The 19295-nt window shown below is 35.5% G+C and overlaps 3 protein-coding genes, 1 long non-coding RNA gene and 3 other non-coding genes across 9 annotated transcripts; 5 read left to right on the top strand and 2 right to left on the bottom strand.

The window, feature by feature from the left end:
• Positions 1-1969: 1969 nt before the first annotated feature.
• LOC119989106 (NAC domain-containing protein 90-like) lies at positions 1970-3540 on the bottom strand. Its single transcript, XM_038834417.1, has 3 exons — positions 3334-3540; positions 2932-3239; positions 1970-2551 (listed from the first exon to the last, which is right to left on the bottom strand). Exons 1-3 carry the CDS (start codon positions 3497-3499, stop codon positions 2207-2209), a joined length of 819 nt encoding a protein of 272 aa, XP_038690345.1. The 5' UTR covers positions 3500-3540; the 3' UTR covers positions 1970-2206.
• Positions 3541-7223: 3683 nt separating this feature from the next.
• Positions 7224-10436, top strand: LOC119991879. The gene is made up of 2 exons (XR_005466286.1): positions 7224-8982; positions 9855-10436. It is a non-coding gene; the product is annotated as an uncharacterized LOC119991879 (long non-coding RNA).
• Positions 7871-7995, top strand: LOC119995762. The gene has a single exon (XR_005467721.1). It is a non-coding gene; the product is annotated as a small nucleolar RNA SNORD14 (small nucleolar RNA).
• On the top strand, positions 8745-8868 carry LOC119995725. The gene has a single exon (XR_005467688.1). It is a non-coding gene; the product is annotated as a small nucleolar RNA SNORD14 (small nucleolar RNA).
• On the top strand, positions 9146-9269 carry LOC119995724. Its single transcript, XR_005467687.1, has one exon. It is a non-coding gene; the product is annotated as a small nucleolar RNA SNORD14 (small nucleolar RNA).
• Positions 10437-11124: 688 nt separating the features above from the next.
• LOC119991874 lies at positions 11125-12146 on the bottom strand. The gene has a single exon (XM_038838382.1). The coding sequence runs from the start codon at positions 11919-11921 to the stop codon at positions 11268-11270; it is 654 nt and encodes a 217-aa protein (XP_038694310.1). The 5' UTR covers positions 11922-12146; the 3' UTR covers positions 11125-11267.
• Positions 12147-14042: 1896 nt separating this feature from the next.
• LOC119991857 (sorting nexin 1-like) lies at positions 14043-18943 on the top strand. 3 transcript variants are annotated; one of them, XM_038838364.1, is made up of 11 exons: positions 14043-14285; positions 14378-14557; positions 15299-15434; positions 15716-15849; positions 16526-16600; positions 16848-17007; positions 17151-17284; positions 17431-17499; positions 17718-17797; positions 18268-18328; positions 18410-18943. In XM_038838364.1, the coding sequence occupies exons 2-11, from the start codon at positions 14411-14413 to the stop codon at positions 18617-18619; spliced, it is 1206 nt and encodes a 401-aa protein (XP_038694292.1). In that variant the 5' UTR covers positions 14043-14285; positions 14378-14410; the 3' UTR covers positions 18620-18943. The 3 variants fall into 3 exon arrangements, with proteins under 3 accessions (XP_038694292.1, XP_038694301.1, XP_038694283.1); XM_038838373.1 differs by having other exon boundaries at positions 14044-14285; positions 14423-14557; XM_038838355.1 differs by having other exon boundaries at positions 14044-14285; positions 14420-14557.
• Positions 18944-19295: the final 352 nt, after the last annotated feature.

Here is a 19295-nt window from a genome sequence, read left to right as displayed (position 1 = left end):
ATATGAAATACAAGGAGTTAAAATTATGTTTCTTTTGAGAAAATATCCGGTCTCTCTTGAAATTTTATTAGAGCTTACAAAAAATATGCACAGGACAGGAGCCGAGTCAGTTTTTGACTAGCCGGGACGGTGGAGGGTGAGTAATTCCACGTACTTTTAACCTATAGAGAAGTGTTTCTCAGTAACTTCATACCTTTTCAACTTACAGTTTCTAAGAAATATATAAAAACCTTTCTAATGGGAGACCTAGTTTGACATGAGCTAACAGTTGTTTGATGTTGTTGTTGTTGTTTTTTTTTTTTTTTTTTTTTTCTGTTACTGTCCATTTTCTGTTGGATACTTTGTATGTTCTATGATACAGATACAATTTTATATCACCAACCATTTGCTGTGCTTTGTTTTCGTTCTGGTACTGGTACCCACGAATTGTTGATAACAGTGTTCTATAGATATGACCCTTTTCTCGTAAAAAGAAAAAGAAAAAGAAAGAAAGGGCAATGGTAAGCCTGATAAAATTTGGCCTTTTAAAGGATATTTAGTTAAAAGGCTAAAAGTTCTGTGAAATGGGCACCTTAATTTATTCTTCTTGTAGCAACGTTTAAGTTACTCTGATATCACATAGCTAGCTCGAGAAATCGCCAGCTGACTGCAATCCCATTCCCAGTTTTTTAGTACTTTGTCGACACCATTTCCTTTTCACAGGTCTTCCTCTTGTATCATTTTCTTATATATAATTCCTTATTCTATGTTTGCTTGAAACGTTTATATTGCAGCTGGATAGATGCTGCTAAATTCATGACTGGAGCATCAGCTGTTGGAAGTATAGCCATTCTTATCATCCTTAGGCATGCTGATATATATGATTGAGACGAGTGCCATGTTCATTGAATTCACACCATTTTTCATATTCGTATGTACTGTCATGTGCTTCCATCGTGCCAGCCTTGAGGATGACTGGTGACTTGTGTCTCTCATGCCCCCCCTTAAGTTCACATGGTTGAGTCGCATCTGCGTCAAGGGAAAAGAAACAAAAAATCGCTCCTTTTTTTATATTATTTTTCGTGTATATTTTTTAAAAGGCACTGACAAACTCTTTCATTCTACGCTTGTGACGGTCTAAATTTGTTGTTTTACAGGTACTCTTTTAGAGAATTCAGTGTGGGCGACTCCTAAAATAAGCTTTACATAAAGTACTACACACACAGAAATTCTCACATAATGGTATAATGGTGTAAATTAAGGGTGTAAAACTTGGAGACAGGGAGGAAAATTGTTTGTTATTGATGGGAAAAAAGAAGTGTTCTACTTGTTTGAAAGCGTACCCACACATGGAACTCTTCATTTAGTCTCAAAAACATGTAATGAAAAGAAATTCGTGTGATTTTACAACTTGAAAAGCTAGCGTTGACTTGGATGTGTTAATTGGCTTGAAATTACAAAGCTCAGTTTGTCATTGGCCAATGACCTATATATATATATATATATTATATACTCGATTATTCTATTTTGACAATTTAAACAATTTACATGTGCGGATGGACAAATTGCGATTGCAAGGGACTTGACTTGGAGGTTTTTCTTGTATAGAAACTCCTCGAAGATTTCAAAAACTGAATAAAAAAAGACAAAACTGTGGCTGCGCAGTATACCCACTCCTCACAACTTCTAGGATTTTAGTAATGTAACTTCTTTGGAAAAAAATTTTGGTATATCTGTCAATTCTTTTGGACTTTTTGTGGCCTCGTGCTGTCAAATTTAGAGAAAAATATGATCAGTGAGGGGGATCACCGAGTACTTTAGTCCAACTTTTTTTTTTTTTTTTTAAATGATTCCATCGAAAAATTTAGTTGGAAATTTATATAGAATATGCATTGCAGGAATTTGCCTTAATTTGTTTCAACTTTCAAGCTAAAGCCATACATCATGCCTTGGTCTACTCTTGTGAATGTAAATTGAACTCAGAAGTCAAAACACTAATCTCGCATTCATCCATCCAATGAATTAGGTTAATATTAAGATCATCCAAGTATACATTTTCAAACATAAGGTTAATTCCATATCTAGAAATTAAGATAAGTAATTCTCAAACATATATATATATATATATGATATATATTACTTGCATACATATAAGTATTAGTGTATTACACAAAAACTAGCTTGATCATTAATTTATTTAGCCAACAATCCAAATCATTTTGATATTTTACGGCATATCAAAATGTTCCCAGTCAAAATGTTCCCAGTCCAACACAGGTTCATCAATATCATTCATAGCATGCGTCCACATACCGGTAGTATTTCTTATAGCATTAGCTTCCAGAGTTTGAGATTGAGAGGGGCAGTGGTTGTGATGATGCTGATCTCCTGAGGATGATGAACTATCAAGAGAAGTTGCTTTCATGACCTCCATTAATATTATTGGAGATGTTGTTGTTGCCTGATCATATTGTTTTATCGCTGGCCTGTTCACTGTCACTGGACGTCTGTCAAATGCCCTCAATGATTTTGATTTCTTGTATACTCGGCACAAACTGAATTCTTGCCTTAACTGTAAAATTAAACGAAAAAAAAGAAGCCCAAATTAAGACTTTAACACTTGATCACTTTCTCACCTTAAAGAGGTTATGGGTTTGAGTGTGGGAGATGAGATAATTTCCTAGAATAAAACCATAAAGGAAGGGTGCAAATTATGCGACTGTGGAGATACCCCAGAGGAAATAATACCTTAGATGCAAAAATTGCATCCACATATTAGAACTATTATATGTAATCATCTAGTGCCATAGTTTCCTAGGAAAAAATTAGAAAAGGAAATCCGGTTGTATTTTTTGCAAAAAAAATGGACATGAAGCAATGAATAAACTAATAATCTTACTGTTTATAGATGTTCTAGGGTTTTTTTTTTCTCCCTCTCACAACTAAAATTACCTTTGGAAGTGCAAGAGCAGAAGTAGTAGTAGTAGAGGATAGTGGTTCACCATCTATGGCTTTATACTCATTCATCTTCCAGTCAGTTTTGGTTCCAGTTGGCGCTCTTCCCTCATAAAACACCATGGTCTTCTTCACTCCAATTATTCTATGTTCTGATGAATAAACATATCCAGGAGACCCTGTTGCCTTCCAGTAACCAGAATCTGTGAGCCTCTTCGGTCTCCCTCCACGCGCCTCGCTCTCTTGTCTCGGAATAAAGAAGAACCACTGCTCGGGATCTCCTTGACAACGATCTCCAGCATAATCTGCACATCCAAACAATATTCATATATATAAATGTTCAGAAAAAGAAAAATTAGAGTAGTGAAAAATCAATAGAGAAAGATGAATTATTCGTACATGGAAGGTCTGATGGATAGAAGTGGTAGATATCAAGGACAGGAATAACCCTATCCATGACATGGTAAAGGTCATCCCTGGTGTTTTCAAGCTTGTTGTGCAGATAAAAAGATACCAGCTCATCTTCCGTCGGATAAAATCGATACCCAGGCGGCATATTATCCATGATTTTCTATTACAAACACAGTTCAAGTTTTTTTTTTTTTTCTCTGTAATTAATTCGTGGTGTACTGATTGTATATATAAGGGAATGGGAATGGGAATAGTAAGTGATGAGAAACAGCATGAAAGTTACGCGCAAAACGAGTATAATGAGAAAAATAGAGAGAACAGAGTCAGAGGCGCACACGCTTGTCGCTTGAAACTTCCGCGTACGCGCGTTTTTGTGGAAACATCAAACAAGAGTATATATATAAATATATTTTTTCAAATTTTAAAAAAAAATTTAGCGAAATATAAATACATTTTTTTTCAAATTAAAATAAATGTTTTGAACCCTAAAAATTAAGACATCATTTAAATTCTTAACGTGTGTGTATATGTCTTTATTTTATGTCCTCAGAGAATATATCTATATATACATACATATGAATATGTTTTCGGATATGGACTAGCTAAACTCATAGACCCGCACAATACATAGAAATTCCGACCACAAGTTTAGGTTAATTAGGAATCAAACTCACGATTTCAAATAGGTAAATTCTCCCTTAGTTGGGGATTCATTTTTGGTTTCAATTTCCTCCTAAACTTTGGAATTGTTTGTGCCTTGGAAGACAATTAGCAGCTACGCTCGCTCTATGTTCCCGGATGTTTCTTGTTGTTCGTCTTAGGTTTGATTGTTTGTGGTTCTTTCAAGTTCTCCTAATAGGTTCTGTTAGTTTTGTTTACTAACTATGTTTGTTTGTTTCCTCGATCAATTTCTTTTGGTCTTTACTCTTTTCCCTTATATTTTTCATCAATAAAATTAATTCAGATTTATAAAGGCAAAAAAAAAGTCATGAAGATTTCAAAATAGGTGAAATGTTCGAATACATATATATAATTTATTTATTTATTTTATACTTTTATGCTACTCCAGACATTGTCTGACTTGTCTTGGACTCGTACAATCTCAGTCAATAAATAGCCCCAAACATTTGACTGCATTTTCCAACTGAAATGAAATATTATAATCGAAATTTGCATCGCACCAAAGCAGTATAATCAAAGTAAGAGACAATCAAGTCTTGAAAAGAAACAAGTCTATATACATGTACGTAGCCAATGTGTTCACATAGATGGCTAAATACGCTGGTCAAATGGATGGTGACTGCCGACGGCTAAGGATGAAAGTTGGCCAGGACACTAGGACGGCCCGGTTATAGACCCAGCCCGAACTCGACATGTATGACAAAAGAACCGAGCTTAAATTAAATTAAATTAAACTTTCTAACCCTTTAACCATTGTTTTGTTGCTCACCTCACCCTTCGATCATCCTCGCTTTCCTAATTATTTTCTTAGTATGCTAATGTCATTTCAAATATTTTTCTTCACAAAATCTTAGGGTCTGTTTGGTATCACTTTTATTTCATATTTTTTGTTTTAATTTTTAAAAAATATAAAATAAAAACAAAAAATATTGTTTGTTTGTATTTTCTGTTTTGATTTTTATGAAAACCAAAAACAGGTTTTCAAAATTTTTGAAAACAAGACAAAAAAAAAAGGTATTTAAAAGTTTTGGAAACAGAACTAGTTACACTAATTATAGATTGCACTTTCTTTAAGATTTCAGATTGCAAATTACATAGAGATATGAAGATAATGATCAAATATACTTTGGGTTATTGTTTTATTTCTTATCTTTTTTTCTTTCTGCTGATATTTTCAATAGTAAATTACGTTACAATAGACACGACAAATGCTGCAGTTATGAAAAATATAGTAGTGTGGATATATTCTATTATTATGAAAATAAAAGCATAAACACACTTTATATTTTAATATAATGGTGTGGATATATTCTATTATTATGAAAATAAAAATATAAACACACTTCATGTTTCAACCAAAGAAGTTTAAATTTTATGTTTTCATTTTATGTTTTATGTCTTTGTTTTTTATTTTTGTTTTCAAAAATTTTGAAAGTGATACCAAACAAGCAAACACAACCTTAGTTTTCCGTTGGAGTCTAGTTTTAAGTAATATCAAATATCCCTCCCATTCAGTAATACTACAAAACGTCTTCCCAAATTAAATAATAATAAAAAACAAGTTTTAAAAAAAAAACTAGAAATGAGACCCTTTTTTTTTTTTTTTGGGACTTTAGATCATCCACTATATATATACACACAAAAAGTTACATTTTTACGCGGGAAGTCTGACTTGTCATAGAATATTAGAAAGTGTAAAACAGCTAGCTAGCTAGCTGTAATTAATAAGACAAACATTTTGAAGAACATTGAAAAACTTGCGGAAGCTCAAAGTCTCCGACGCTAAAAGACAAACTATCCACAAACAGATTCCACAACTACTGGAGGTGGGATTTGACATTCTGTATTAACATATATAAATAATTTCAATGGTTAATCATCAACAACACATTTTTTTATGACAATATCACATAATAACTCCCCAGTTAAGTTTGTTTTGGCAAGAGCATTATTGAGATGAATGATCTCTTGAAAAGGTAAAGTCATACGGACCAAATGTATCATTTGGAAACTGAACAACCCAAAGTAAATAATATTGTTGATGTGAATAGGGTGGAAAATTATAATATTCTGAATTATTTTTTTTGGGCCTTTCTTCCAATTCTTTATTTATATTTATTTTACATAAGATCTTGAAGCATTATTGTGTTAAAAAAATGTCCACCTTGCATAAAACAGTTTTAGAGCAGCTTATGTTATGAATTCGTCTCAAGATTTTATGGACCCTTTTTTCTTTTTTTTTTAAATTTCTGGTGCGGTTGATTGCATTTGCAGCTATTCACATTAAAAAATAACACAAGAATTTCATCGATCAGCAGACAATTTTTTTATAAAGAGATAATTTGGAAAGTTTAATGTGTGCATTAAAAAGAATTTAGTGTGTACTTAGTTGATGAAAGTTCAGCAATTTCAGCAATGTCCCACCATCTCAGAATTTAAGCTCGAGTTTTGTTGAATTTCAAGAAAGTTTTACCATTGATTACCACATTGTAAATTCTTAGTGTTTAATTTTCAAGTATTCTTACATACAAAATATATCATCAATAGGTCATTGTGGGTTGTTGGTGATCTCTATCGACACCAACACATAAATTCTGGTGTTAAAAGACTTTCACAATTGTAATTCTTTTTAGTCTTTGCAAATTGCCGGTGACCCCATCGACATATTATATCACTTGTAGATTTGACCGTATAAATTAGTAAAATCATAAATATTACTTCATAAATTACGACGACTCACCTTTCAAGTGTCCATGCTTTTTGGTGGGAAATTCCTTTGGGAACAATTTCCACACACATTACCCCTACACGACGACTTGACTTTACCATGTTTTGAAAGTACAATAACGAAAGTTCCACATCTTTTATACAATTTAGATACAATTTTTATATATATTGAAAAAAATATGTCTGATATGAAATATAATTAGAGCTTACAAAAAATGTGCACAGGACAACTGTCAGGAGGCGAGTCATGTTTTCTTATGGGTCTTGATTATTGGGCCTAAACAATTGGCAATTATTGGGCCTAAATTTGGGCTACATAAATTAAACACAAAAGATTTGGGCTTATGAAGACGTCGGAGTAGCCCATTTATGTTTTAAAAATGTCTTAAGGCCCAACACGTCATTAGCACCGACATAGGCTGGCTCCTATATAAACAGAATAGATCGTGTCGTTCGAGCCTCGAGCACTGGTAGCCGCCGAGGGGTAGGGTTTCTCATAATGTTTGATTTGCAATTTTAGGGTTCTATTTCGATTTGAATCCAATCTCTTCTTGAGTTGAAAGCGCAGCCCTTAAGATCGCCTTCCACAGGAAAACATGGAAGCGTTTTGAGTCATAGCTGCGCAATATCAAGCTATAACCATATTGGGGGTCTTGTTAGGGTTTCCCTTTCGAGTTCCCCTTATTGTCTCACCTGAAGTTTCTTAATGAGACAATATCTCTCTGCTATTTCCACGTTTTTTTTGGACGCCTAGGTATGTAGTTTCATAAGCTGCTATATCTACGGTTGTTTCCACTAAACGGGAATTTGCAGGTCCATTGTTGTCTCAAATTCTGGTGGGAAACAGTTTCATATTACTATTTGGAATTTGCTTATATTTCTGCTATTGTAATGTTGTGCTTCCCAGCAAATGGGTAATCCATGACTTGCCCGTTCGTTTCTTACTTCAGTTGTCTTTGATTTTGCTTTTCATTAGTTTTTGTCATCTGTTTTAGGGAACGTATGAGTATTTTATGGATGGCTGATTTGTTGGTACGAATTGCCTTACAACGGTTTTGCTCATCTTTTACCGAAAACATAGTTTCAGACCTTTTGTTTTGGTGGTTAGATAACTCAAGGTCGATGATGATAAACTTTTAAGGCTTGTTTCTCAAGACATTCGCAGTGGCCGCCTGAGAACTTTCGCCTTCGCCAGGCTTGAGAGTTTGTGCTGCTATAATCCTTCCTTGGATGTCTGAGGCCTTGTTCTAACCACTCGTAGCATTGTTGTATAATGTCATGCCGCATAGTTTGTCTATGTGAATGAATCTTTGGAGGCAAATATAGTGTCTGACTTTCCCATGTGTTAATTTGCAGTTTTATTTTATTTTTATAATTGTCTGTGAAAACATACAAGATTATTCGTTAGTCAGTTGCCTCTTGAGAATGTTTTAACTTGACAAGTTAGCTCAGGTCTTCAGTTTGTACTGATAATTGATTTTGCCATCCTTATAGCACATTCCACAAAATATATATTAAGTGTTAATTTTTTTTGGGATGATTTTGGTGGCTGGTTAGAGATAGAAGTAAATTCAAAGGATTGTTTATAAAGACATTTGCAGTGGCCCTGAGAACTTTTGCCTTGGCCAGGCTTGAGAGTTAATAATGTGATAACCCTTCCTTGGATGTCTGAGGCCTTATTCTAACGACTTCTATCATCATTTAATAATTGTATGCCTCATAATTAGTGATATGTGGATGCATTTTTGAAGGCAAATCAACTGTCTTACTTTCCCATATGTTAATATGCAGTTTTTTAGCTTTTCAAATGCGGTATGTTTGTCTGTGAAAAGTGAGAACATAGCATGATTATTTGTTATTTGGTGGCTGATTACGAATGTTAGGGGCATGACAAGTTTGCTAAGGTGTTCAATTCGTATTGATAATTGATGTTTGTATTTAAAGAGTAGTGATTTTTTGGGTGAATTTTTGTGGTTGGTTGGAGGAGATAAGGTTGATGATGATAAATTCAAAGGCTTGTTTCTCAAGACATTCGCAGTGGCCGCCTGAGAACTTTCGCCTTCGCCAGGCTTGAGAGTTAATGTTGCAATAATCCTTCCTTAGATGTCTGAGACCTTATTCTAACCACTTCTAACATGACTTTATAATCATATGCTGCACAGTTAGTGATATGTGGACACATTTTTGGATGCAAATCAACTGTTTTGACTTTCCCATATGTTAAATGTGGTATGTTGTTTGTCTGTAAAACATACCATGATTATTTGTTTTTGAATGTTAGGGCATTACAAGTTTGCTAGGGAGTCGGGTGTTTTGTTCTTATTGATAATTGATACTTGCTTTTACAGAGTTGTGATATTTGAGTGTGAATTTTGGTGGTTAGAATAGATAAGGTTGATGATGATAAATTCAAAGGCTTGTTTCTCAAGACATTCGCAGTGGCCGTCTAAGAACTTTCGTCTTCGCCAGGCTTGAGAGTTAGTGCTGCTATAATCCTTCCTTGGATGTCTGAAACCTTATTCTAACCCAATTCAATTTCATTTTATAATTGTTTGTGGCATAACTGGTATTATGTTAATGCAATCGGATATCTCTTGTGTTAAAGTTGTGCTTGAAAGTTTAATTTTTATAGGTATTTGATTGTTTTTATGAGTTGTTTATGAGGTTTTCTTAAAGAGATTATGCTTGAGAGTTTTTCAAATGTTCTCATAGGATTGACAAAACACCTTAGATAGCATGGGAAGATATTTTAATGTGTTTTAGAGCACTTGAAGTTGTGAGACAGAAATGTTCCAAGTCAACTAATAACATAAAATCTGATTAAAACAAACTTAAGGACGTTTGTGATATTTTTTTGTTTATTAAATCGTAGGAATGTTTAGTAACTAAACTCTTATCCATAGGCTCTTATGACTTAAAATATATCATTTAAACACACACACACATACTATCAAATACCAAATATCGCACACTCTCAAAACACTTATAAAGTCAATTCCAAGAGAACTCTAGAGTACAACCTTATTGTTCTTCCAAGGCATGCGGTAGAGGTGCATATGACCATATGAGTTGCTGTTTGATGATTGCATGGTGTTTTGCAGGTTGCTCCTCGTTGCCCCCTTTCTCGTAATTCTAACTAGATGCGCAAGAGATTTTCACCTTAATTTGGTGGTTGGTGGTCATAGAGCTCTGGTGAATCTTCTCTTGATTTTCTGAAATTTGTTTTTGAAAGTTTGGTGTTGTAATAGGTATCATTCTAATTCTTTATTCGTTTTGGTTGTGGAATTTGAATTGGAAAGGAGAGGTGGTTTGCTACTTAGGACTCTTGCTAGTATGATGGCATGTATGGTTTATTTTGAGCATTCATATGATGTTGTTTTTTCTACCCAATATTTGTTTGTTTGTTTATGCTTTGTACAAGTTTGACAACCCTGATCTCTGGTTCATAGCAGGTGCGGCTGAACGATGTGGAAACAGGGCCATTTCATGTTCTCTTTTATGGTTTTGGTTTTTGTACAACGATCACATTCACCTATTGTATGAATCGGCTATTCCCATGGATATGGTAATAGGATTACCTCTCTGTGCGACAGCAGGGATTCATGTTTTTAACAGTTGATTTGAGACAATGGACAATTCATTCTCTTATTTTGAAATTTTTTTGTCCATTCATCGTTTGGATTTTTTGGTATCTTGCTTGGTAATCATGATCTTCCGAGTGAATTTTAAATTTTTCATAGTTTCGTTGTGGGAATATCTGATTCTCTGCCTCCCATTCTGGACCGTAATGGTTAATCTTATTTGGTACATCCAAAAATAGAATGCAGGCGTTGTGGTGTTGGACTGTAATGGTCCTCTTATTTGGTGCAACATATTTTATTTTATTTTATTTTTTGTTTTTGTTTTTTATGGCGCATGTCCCACACTTGTGCAACAGCACAATACTCACAAATATGATGCCATAAGAACCCGGTCGTAGATATAACGAATGGTTAACCAGCTGAGCTGGCAAAAACTAGTACAAAAGAGGGATTGAGGGAAACAACAAACTGGATCGTCGTTGGGCATTTAAGCTCAAACCGCTAGGACTAGGAGTGAATCTAATCTCTGGGCATAATATTATAGCCTAGACTGCTAGGATTAAAAATACGATAGAGAATGTGGTAGGATTGTCATTGTCATTATCATCTGATAAAATGTACATATGGATCAACAACAGCTCAATGTTCCAACGAGCAGCTCTACCATATATACCAGACTTGCAAAACCACATTTTACCCTTGTTAAGCAAAGGACTACACTAGGATGTGGGATTGTCATGAACTATCCTTGATTAAGTCATCAAGGCATGCCTTTAAGATATAGCTGGAGTACAATGAAATACAAAAACTGGGCATTCCAATTGTATAAAGGATGCATTTTATCGTTCAAAATAGGAAAATTGATGATAAGCAATTCACCAAGAACATACCCATTATGCCAAAAATCCAACTATGATACTACTTAACAAAAAATCAATCAAGAAATCCAGTTCTGCGCCAAACAGCGTTTCTCACCTGGCGAAGATCCCGTCCTTTCAAGGTCCTCCCGACCCCTTCCAGCACCGAAAAAGTGGTCTGCAGTTCCCTCCCCGACGCTCGTGCCACAATCTCGTGAGGCGGCAGCATCTCTTCATCTCCCTCTACATCATCGTCTTCGATGAACTTGCTATTCATTCGCTTCGCCATAGCAATCGATAGCAGAGGCACTTGCATCGGGGCCGACTGTTTGAAATTCCGGGAAGGAAGAGATTGGATTAGTTCTCTGTCACCCGGCGCCGGTGGTCGCCTCATCGACGGAATCCCCTTCGATGACGATGATGGAATTGAGGGTTTGCGGTAAAGGACTGAGCCGTGATCGGGCCCGGGCAATGCTGCAAGGATACCTGAATTGTTCCTAAAACCCGGAAGGCTACGATGGACGTGGTTGTTGAAGGTAGTGGAGGTGGTTGAGTTGTGGTTGTTCTCATTCGGAGCGGTGAAATCTCCTTTCCAAAGAATATCGTCCTCGTTCAGCTCGTCCCCGACGGCAGAGGCTGCAGCATCGGCGGGGGTGGGGCTGTTATAGGACGGGAGGAAGAGGAACCTGTCAGAGGAGGTGGAACGGCGGTGGCGCGTGGCGGAGTCCATGTTGTGATCACTGATTTATCGAGTGTGTCGCGCGTGGAGTGGACCGATGTGGCGGAGAGTCGCAGATAGTAGTAGCACTAGTGTCGTATAAGTGGACGACTAGTGCCTAGTGGAGTCAGGACGTGAAGAGAATACTAATTAAGAGTAAGAAACTGATAGTGGGTCCCGCATGTCGTTTTCATCGCTGACGTGGCCGATGCTCTTTAACCTCGTTTTTCGCTGGCCATCACTCCAAGAAATGGATGGTGTTTAAAATTTTTCTAAAAATAAAATAAAAATTATGGATATGTTTTGATCGTGTTTACGAATCTAATAGTATAATTTTTATCCCAAATAAAAATCAAATTCATCACAAGATAGACATATAATGTTACAGGTTTATATTCAATGGTCCACAATTTTCACCTCTTTTTCATGTTCACTTTGATTTTTTTTATGGGACAAAAAATACTGTTACACTCATAAACCTGATCAAAACACGTCCATAATTTTTTTTAAATAAAATAAATTTTTTTAATAGCCTTAGAGCCATTAAAGCAGGACATGTTGTAAGCCACCCCCAAGAAAAGCCTCATCAGTGAACCTTATGCCTGTTTGACACAGCGGTTCCCAAAGTGGGACTGCTAACGATATTGCTATACAAAACAAGTATAATAATCCAATGGTACTGCTGCACGTAAATACCCATTAATTTCACACTCAATTTAGTTTTCTTTCACACATGCAAGTCATGTCCTTGTGAAAAACATAATAAAAATCTTTCATTATTATATTATTATTGTATTTAGGCTTGATAAATTATATTTATAGTATATTTTAAAAAAAATCATGATTTTATTAATACATATATGACAAATAGTGGAGTCAATTAATTAAATTAACCAAACACTACACAACTCATTACATAACTTATAAGCTACAAACAGCTTTCAGTTCACCAAACACCTGATAATTTATTTTATAGCTTTAACCTAGGTTTTTTTTTTTTCACAGCATAATAGTTAGCGTTGAAAATCAATACAACCGCTCTATCAAACGGAGCTCTTATATGCGTCTGTTGGTATAATTCCACCGCTTCCATATTAATAAATTATTATTTTTTAAAAATTATTTGGGAGTTTAGTAACTTACTAATTTTAGTAAGATTGGCCCTACTGTTTTACATATTATTCATATGTTTAATTGGTGTAATTTTTGAAATACAAAATTTAAGGAAAAATTAAATTCCTCTAAAATCGGGAATTCTATTTTACTCCAAAAAAGAGTAATCTTCTTTAAGATGGAGATAATTCTCTTTTATTTTTAATTAAATACATAATATTCTTTTGAAAAACACGTAATTTCTAAATTATTAATATATAAAATTATATTTCAAATATATCATGTTTAATATTATTTTATTCCTCATTGATTAAATGTGATTACATAAAAAATATATTTTTATTTTTTATGAGGATTTAAAATATTGTCAGTGGATGAGGATGCTTGAAAAAATAATTTTTCTTGACATTCTTTCTCAATTCCTATCTCCAAATTCGTGAACTAAACGAGCCCTTACGTAAGTACAATTTTTATAAATTAAAAGCTAATAAAAATATATTATTAGATTAATGAATGCATTGTTAAGTTAATGTAACATAATTGATAGTTATAACCTCCGGCAATTTAACACTTCGCCACGGATTTGGGGGACGTCCGACACTCAATGTATCGAACTAATGATCGGTATAAAATATGGACCATTAATTGGATTTTAGTCAATTTAACAATCTACCTTTTGTCATAATTTTCACTTCGTCTCTCTCGCTTCAACCAAAGAAACATGTCTCCAAAATTATTCACTCTCTCTCCTCTTCTTTCCCTAAGTTTAAGATGGAGTTTAGAGGTTTTAGTTGCTAGAGAGAGATTTTTTTTTAGCATGGACATATAAGTATGAAGACTCATGGATGGTGTTTCCCTTAATATAAAAGATGAATGAACAATTCTTACAAATGTATTTATATATCGATGGTAATGTCGACAAATAAAGCAAATAAACAATCCTTAATTCCGATCTTATCCTGCTTTCCTTTAAAAAAACACATATTCTTTATACTCATGTACAGTATTAAGAGGCACGTTTGCTCAGGTTGATAAGTGTCAATTACGCCGTCAAAATCGTAAGAGCCCCTGTTGTTGCCGGTGACGGAACACTCACGACGTCAAACTGCAAAGCCTAGCGCGTGCGCGTCTACGACGGGGGTAGTGTCCATCTTTAATAACTCCGGTCCCGGACACCAGCCAACGGTTTCGCATAAAGGATCGTTTGCTCCTTGACAGGTCCGTCTCCCTGTGCTCTCCGACGATCGGGTCATGATTCCAGCGGTAGTAACTACTCCGCCTCTCGTTTCAGTTGCTTCTCCGTAGCTTATCCGATTTGGTCAATTGTTTTATTGTTTCTTCGTTGTTGTGATCAGTATTGATCTCACTTGATTCTGATTAAACTCGAAATGGAACAGCAGAAAACTTCTTCTGGGTCCTCGCAGAGCCCTAGATCTCAGTCATCGCAACAGCCTTATCTATCTGTATCTGTGACTGATCCTGTGAAATTGGGCAATGGCGTCCAAGCGTACATTTCGTATCGAGTTATCACCAAGGTATCGCTACTTCCTTTTATTGAGCTATGTTTATGCCCAATTCACCTAGTTAGTAAACCAGGGCATGTGTTTGGGTTAATATTACACTCACAACTAGTTGTAGTTAGGTGATTGTGTGATTCATTCGTGTCGCTTGCTAAAATGAATCCCTTCTCAGAAGTTCTTCTGCCACTTCTTTAATACAAAAATCTTTAAAGCCTGTACCGAATTGATGGTAGAAGGAGCAAGAATATGGAGAGGGAGTTGATAGGGGGGAATGACTGTATTTCACTGTATATTCCTTCACCGCTCCTGGTTCAATTGCAATTCCAATTCCAATTGAGATATCCAAGGAGTACGGAACCCTATGCTTATGGTAAAATGGAAATTTGCATAGAAGTAAATACATCTTTATGTCCGTTGCTATCGTTGGATGTTTCGGTGGTTGTGTTGATCGGTTTCTCTGTAATTTTATGCCATTGATTTGGAAAAGTAGCATACATGAGCTGGCTTGCCCTTTTGAGAAATGAGTATACTTTGTGAAGTTGTGTTATATTGTTTCCTACGTTATAGTATATATTCATGGTATTTATGCGCACAAGCATGCATTAAATAATTACTGATTAATTTACCATGAGACAATTCTACAAAGTCTTCTTTGATACCTGCAAACAGTGCAATGCCGTTCTTATCACTTCATCATTTGAGTTTAGACTCATGTTTTTGATCATAATGAAACTTAGTTCCTTATTCTTTTGTCAGACAAATTTACCTGAATACCAAGGGCCTGAAAAGATTGTCATTCGGCGTTATAGTGATTTTGTTTGGCTGCATGATCGCCTTTTTGAAAAGTATAAGGGCATTTTTGTTCCTCCTCTTCCAGAGAAGAGTGCTGTCGGTAAGAAATTCAACTGTCTTAATAACATTGTATTCGTCTTAATGGCTCTTATGGTGTCCCAGTGTTCATTCGACTTTTATATTTTCACTGTGTAGTCACCTGTATTGATATTACAGCTTGTGAATGGCTGTGAAGTTTGTGTGCCTTGGTGCAAGTTTATAGATGTTTTTTTATTGGAAATTTTTTTAATTCAAGAGGCCGCCAATGAAATTTGGTGTGTTATGAATGATTATGAAGCATATTTTGTTGTACTTGGGCTAATTTCAGTCTCCCTAATGCAGAGAAGTTCCGTTTCAGTACTGAGTTTATTGAGACGAGGCGTCAGGCATTGGATATATTTGTAAACAGAATAGCTTCGCATCATGAGCTTCAACAAAGTGAGGATCTGAAGACCTTTTTACAGGCAGATGAAGAGGTGACAGATCATTTAAATTTGGAGCTTTCATCATTAATAGCACCTTTCTTTTGAGTGGAAAAATTAGTTTTGCACCTATTTTAGTTACCTCAGAAGCAGAATAGCTATTATTTCATTATGCGATATGCAGACTTCAATATTGTACACTGAATGATATCTTATCCACTCACAAACTTGCTTATGCTATTTCAAACTCTTGGTGTTTGTTATTTGTTCTAGCAATTGCAGAGGCAGTTCTTAGTTCTTCTGATACCTGATGTTTTCTACTTTTCTTTATGACAGACATATAATTGATTTCTTATAATGGTGGTTCCAATAAGAACTTCAATACTAGACCAAGAAACTATCTACTTTTACAATTATAATTAGCTGAGTGATCGACTTGAGGCAGCCTTTTAGAGGACGGCGCTATTGATGGGGTCATTTATGGGCTAAGCAGCTGAGTCTGTTGCCCATCCTTGGCAACACAATTTTAGCACCCATTCCCATGTAATAATTGGCTTATGATTTTAGCAAGCAAGCAAATAGTCTTGGTCACTTGCTTATCACTGCGAACCTTTATGGGGAGAATGCATCACAATATGTCATTTTACTTGTGTTTCTTGAAGTTCATAGTTGCAAGGTTTGAGAAAGTAGATACGTATACTTTGTGGTTTTTGACTTGACTTTTTCACAGACAATGGAGAGATTAAGGTCACAAGAAACTGGAATTTTTAGAAAGAAGCCAGCTGATTTGTTGCAAATCTTCAAGGTATGGTTTGTTTGACGCAAATTACTGCTGGACTGCTTTTGGGAGTTTGAGATTTATGGTTGTATTTATATTTGTCCGATATGGTATTTTTTGTCAAACGAATTTATTTAAGGATTGATTCCAGTCATCGTAGAAGTGAGAACTGCTGCAATACAATTACTTTCTCTCCATGATTATGGATTTGTTATTGATTGCCAATTTGCCTGGAGACACTGATCAAGCAACTAGCACTCAAACTATTTGACAGGATGTACAATCTAAAGTGAGTGATGTGGTTCTTGGCAAGGAAAAACCTGTGGAGGAATCAAATTCTGAATATGAGAAGCTGAAACATTACATCTTTGAACTTGAAAACCATTTGGCCGAGGCTCAGAAGCATGCATATCGTCTAGTAAAGAGGCACAGAGGTAATCAGGATTTGATGGCACAAATGTTTTCGATGTACATTGCCTATTGTTGTCCTCTTTCGTCCAGTTATTCATTTCTTTTAGCCTCATAGTTGCATATGACCAATTTGCATGGACTGTATCTTTGCATTTTGTGTCCTTAGAACTTGGGCAATCTCTGTCTGAGTTTGGGAAGGCAGCAAAACTCCTTGGTGCTTGTGAAGGAGATGCAATTGGGAAGGCCTTTTCTGAGCTTGGGTCAAAATCAGAGATTCTATCGGTAAAGCTGCAGAAGGAGGTAGGGTGTGTTTTAATTGAAATTGCTTGAGTTCATGCGGTTTGTTTGTGCATACATTTTTGGGTCTGTGGGTTCATTTTCCGTGTTTCAATTGGATCATAGGTTGTTATATTAGATATTATAAGTGCCTCTACTTCTTTGTGCAGGCCCATCAAATCCTCATGAATTTTGAAGAACCTTTGAAGGATTATGTTCGTGCCGTGCAGTCTATTAAGGTGAGTTCTGGCTTCTTGACTTGACTAATTTTAGGATTGTTGTCCACAAAATTGAAGACATCTGCAAAACTAGTAACTGTCGAGTCACCTAAATTTGCTGATGCTGGAAATTTTTGAGAATAAAAGACCTCCTATCATTTTCCTTTCATCTTTACCTTTCTGAGCATTCTTCTTACATTTGTGAAAACTCATTCTCTTTCTTTTATGTTCTACAACAGGCCACCATAGCAGAGAGGGCGAATGCCTTCAGGCATCATTGTGAGCTGGCTGAAACAATTAAGCTGAAGGAGATAAATCTGTATGGTTTTTGTCAACTAATATTTTTTTGTCCTCTTTATTTTACTCTGAGCTATGGTAATTTTTCATGGCTGATGTCCCGTGTCATGATATGTTTGTGATCTTCTCTTTCAGCATAAGTTGGCAAAGATAGTGGCATATGCTTTGGTTTTGCATATTGTGATTTATAAAGTTTTGACATATCTGGCATGGCTAAGGAGGTATTTGACATTGGAAAATTAAAAAACCTTTTAGCATAAATGCAGTACTGGGTTGTTTCTGTTTGTTGTGAAAAATGCATATTTTTTGAATGCTCTTCTTCTTTCTTCAACTATTTTATGCTGTGAGGAGAAGTATTGAGTCTAAATGTTTTCTTAGGTTAATAACCTGGGTTTCTTTTCACTGGTTCATGGATCTACTTGTTCCGTTGTTCAGCCTTTGCTTGTGGTCGATTGGATCTTCGTGTTTATAATTAAATTTTATTTAATGCAGTGACAAGCTCATGCGAACCAGATCAGATAAGGTGGGAGAAGCGGAGATTGAATACAGGGAGGTAAGTCGGCTAACATGAGCATTGTTAGTGTATCATTTTAGAGAACTTTGTTATCTGACTATATTAGGTTGTATGGCACAGTTGAAGGCAGAAAGTGAGGAAGCAACAAAAAGATTTGAGACAATTGTACGACTGATGAATGAAGAGATCATGCGTTTCCAGGAACAGAAAACAATGGATCTCGGGACTGCCTTCCATGAATTTGCAAAAGGACAGGCTCGTCTGTCAAATAATATTGCAGATGCCTGGCGAAGTCTCCTTCCCAAGTTTGAATCTTTTTCTTCCGGATGAACAAGAGCCTTAAGGGTAGCGAAATACTGGTGCTCTTCGTTCTCGGGGGTTACTTGGGCAGCTCCTGGTTAGTGAAAACTTGGTTTACTAACTTGGCGTTTCAGGAGGCAATTATGCGACTAGGGTGTTGTACAAGAAGTTGCTATATTCCACTTTCTTTTTGTACAACATGATGTGTTCTTCTGAAACATGACCCACACAGCAAATGCCATACTTTAGATTACACAGAGTTTGTTATAGATTAAAGTTTTAATTAACAAATTTATAACTCTTCTTATTGTGCTTTTTTGCATCCATTATTGTCTAATTTATAGTTGACGTGAATATCTGATTTTGCGTATCATTGTCATGGCCGGATTGATTGAATAGTTCGAGTCAAGTAACTTTAAATTAAATGGGCATTTGATACCCTCCGGTCCACTTTGATCATTTGATTAAGGACTTTTGGTACTTCTTTGGCGTTCAAAAGTGGAAAAGAACGCCTTGATTTACATCATATTATTATTGGGAAGATTGATAGTTTCAACACAAAACGATGAACAAGATAATGTTTTGATTCTTGTTATTATGATAGTCATTTTCGTAATTCAAGCATGACCATGTAAAAGTAAATCCAAACCCAAATGTTATAAAAAATCTGGAATTAATTTGTTTGTGATCGTCATTCACGAGGAAA

Source organism: Tripterygium wilfordii, chromosome 3, assembly GCF_013401445.1.
Source record: "Tripterygium wilfordii isolate XIE 37 chromosome 3, ASM1340144v1, whole genome shotgun sequence".
In the NCBI taxonomy this organism is placed as follows: domain Eukaryota; kingdom Viridiplantae; phylum Streptophyta; class Magnoliopsida; order Celastrales; family Celastraceae; genus Tripterygium; species Tripterygium wilfordii.
This window is presented reverse-complemented; position numbering and strand designations above follow the sequence as displayed.

Coding starts and splice junctions, on each gene's coding strand:
- LOC119989106 (XM_038834417.1), bottom strand. CDS start 3,499: ATGGATAATATGCCGCCTGGGTATCGATTTTATCCGACGGAAGATGAG. Junction 3,240..3,333: donor CTATCCATCAGACCTTCCAT/GTACGAATAATT, acceptor TTGGATGTGCAG/ATTATGCTGGAGATCGTTGT. Junction 2,552..2,931: donor CTGCTCTTGCACTTCCAAAG/GTAATTTTAGTT, acceptor TTAATTTTACAG/TTAAGGCAAGAATTCAGTTT.
- LOC119991874 (XM_038838382.1), bottom strand. CDS start 11,921: ATGGACTCCGCCACGCGCCACCGCCGTTCCACCTCCTCTGACAGGTTC.
- LOC119991857 (XM_038838355.1), top strand. Junction 14,558..15,298: donor CGTATCGAGTTATCACCAAG/GTATCGCTACTT, acceptor TTCTTTTGTCAG/ACAAATTTACCTGAATACCA. Junction 17,008..17,150: donor TCTAGTAAAGAGGCACAGAG/GTAATCAGGATT, acceptor TTGTGTCCTTAG/AACTTGGGCAATCTCTGTCT.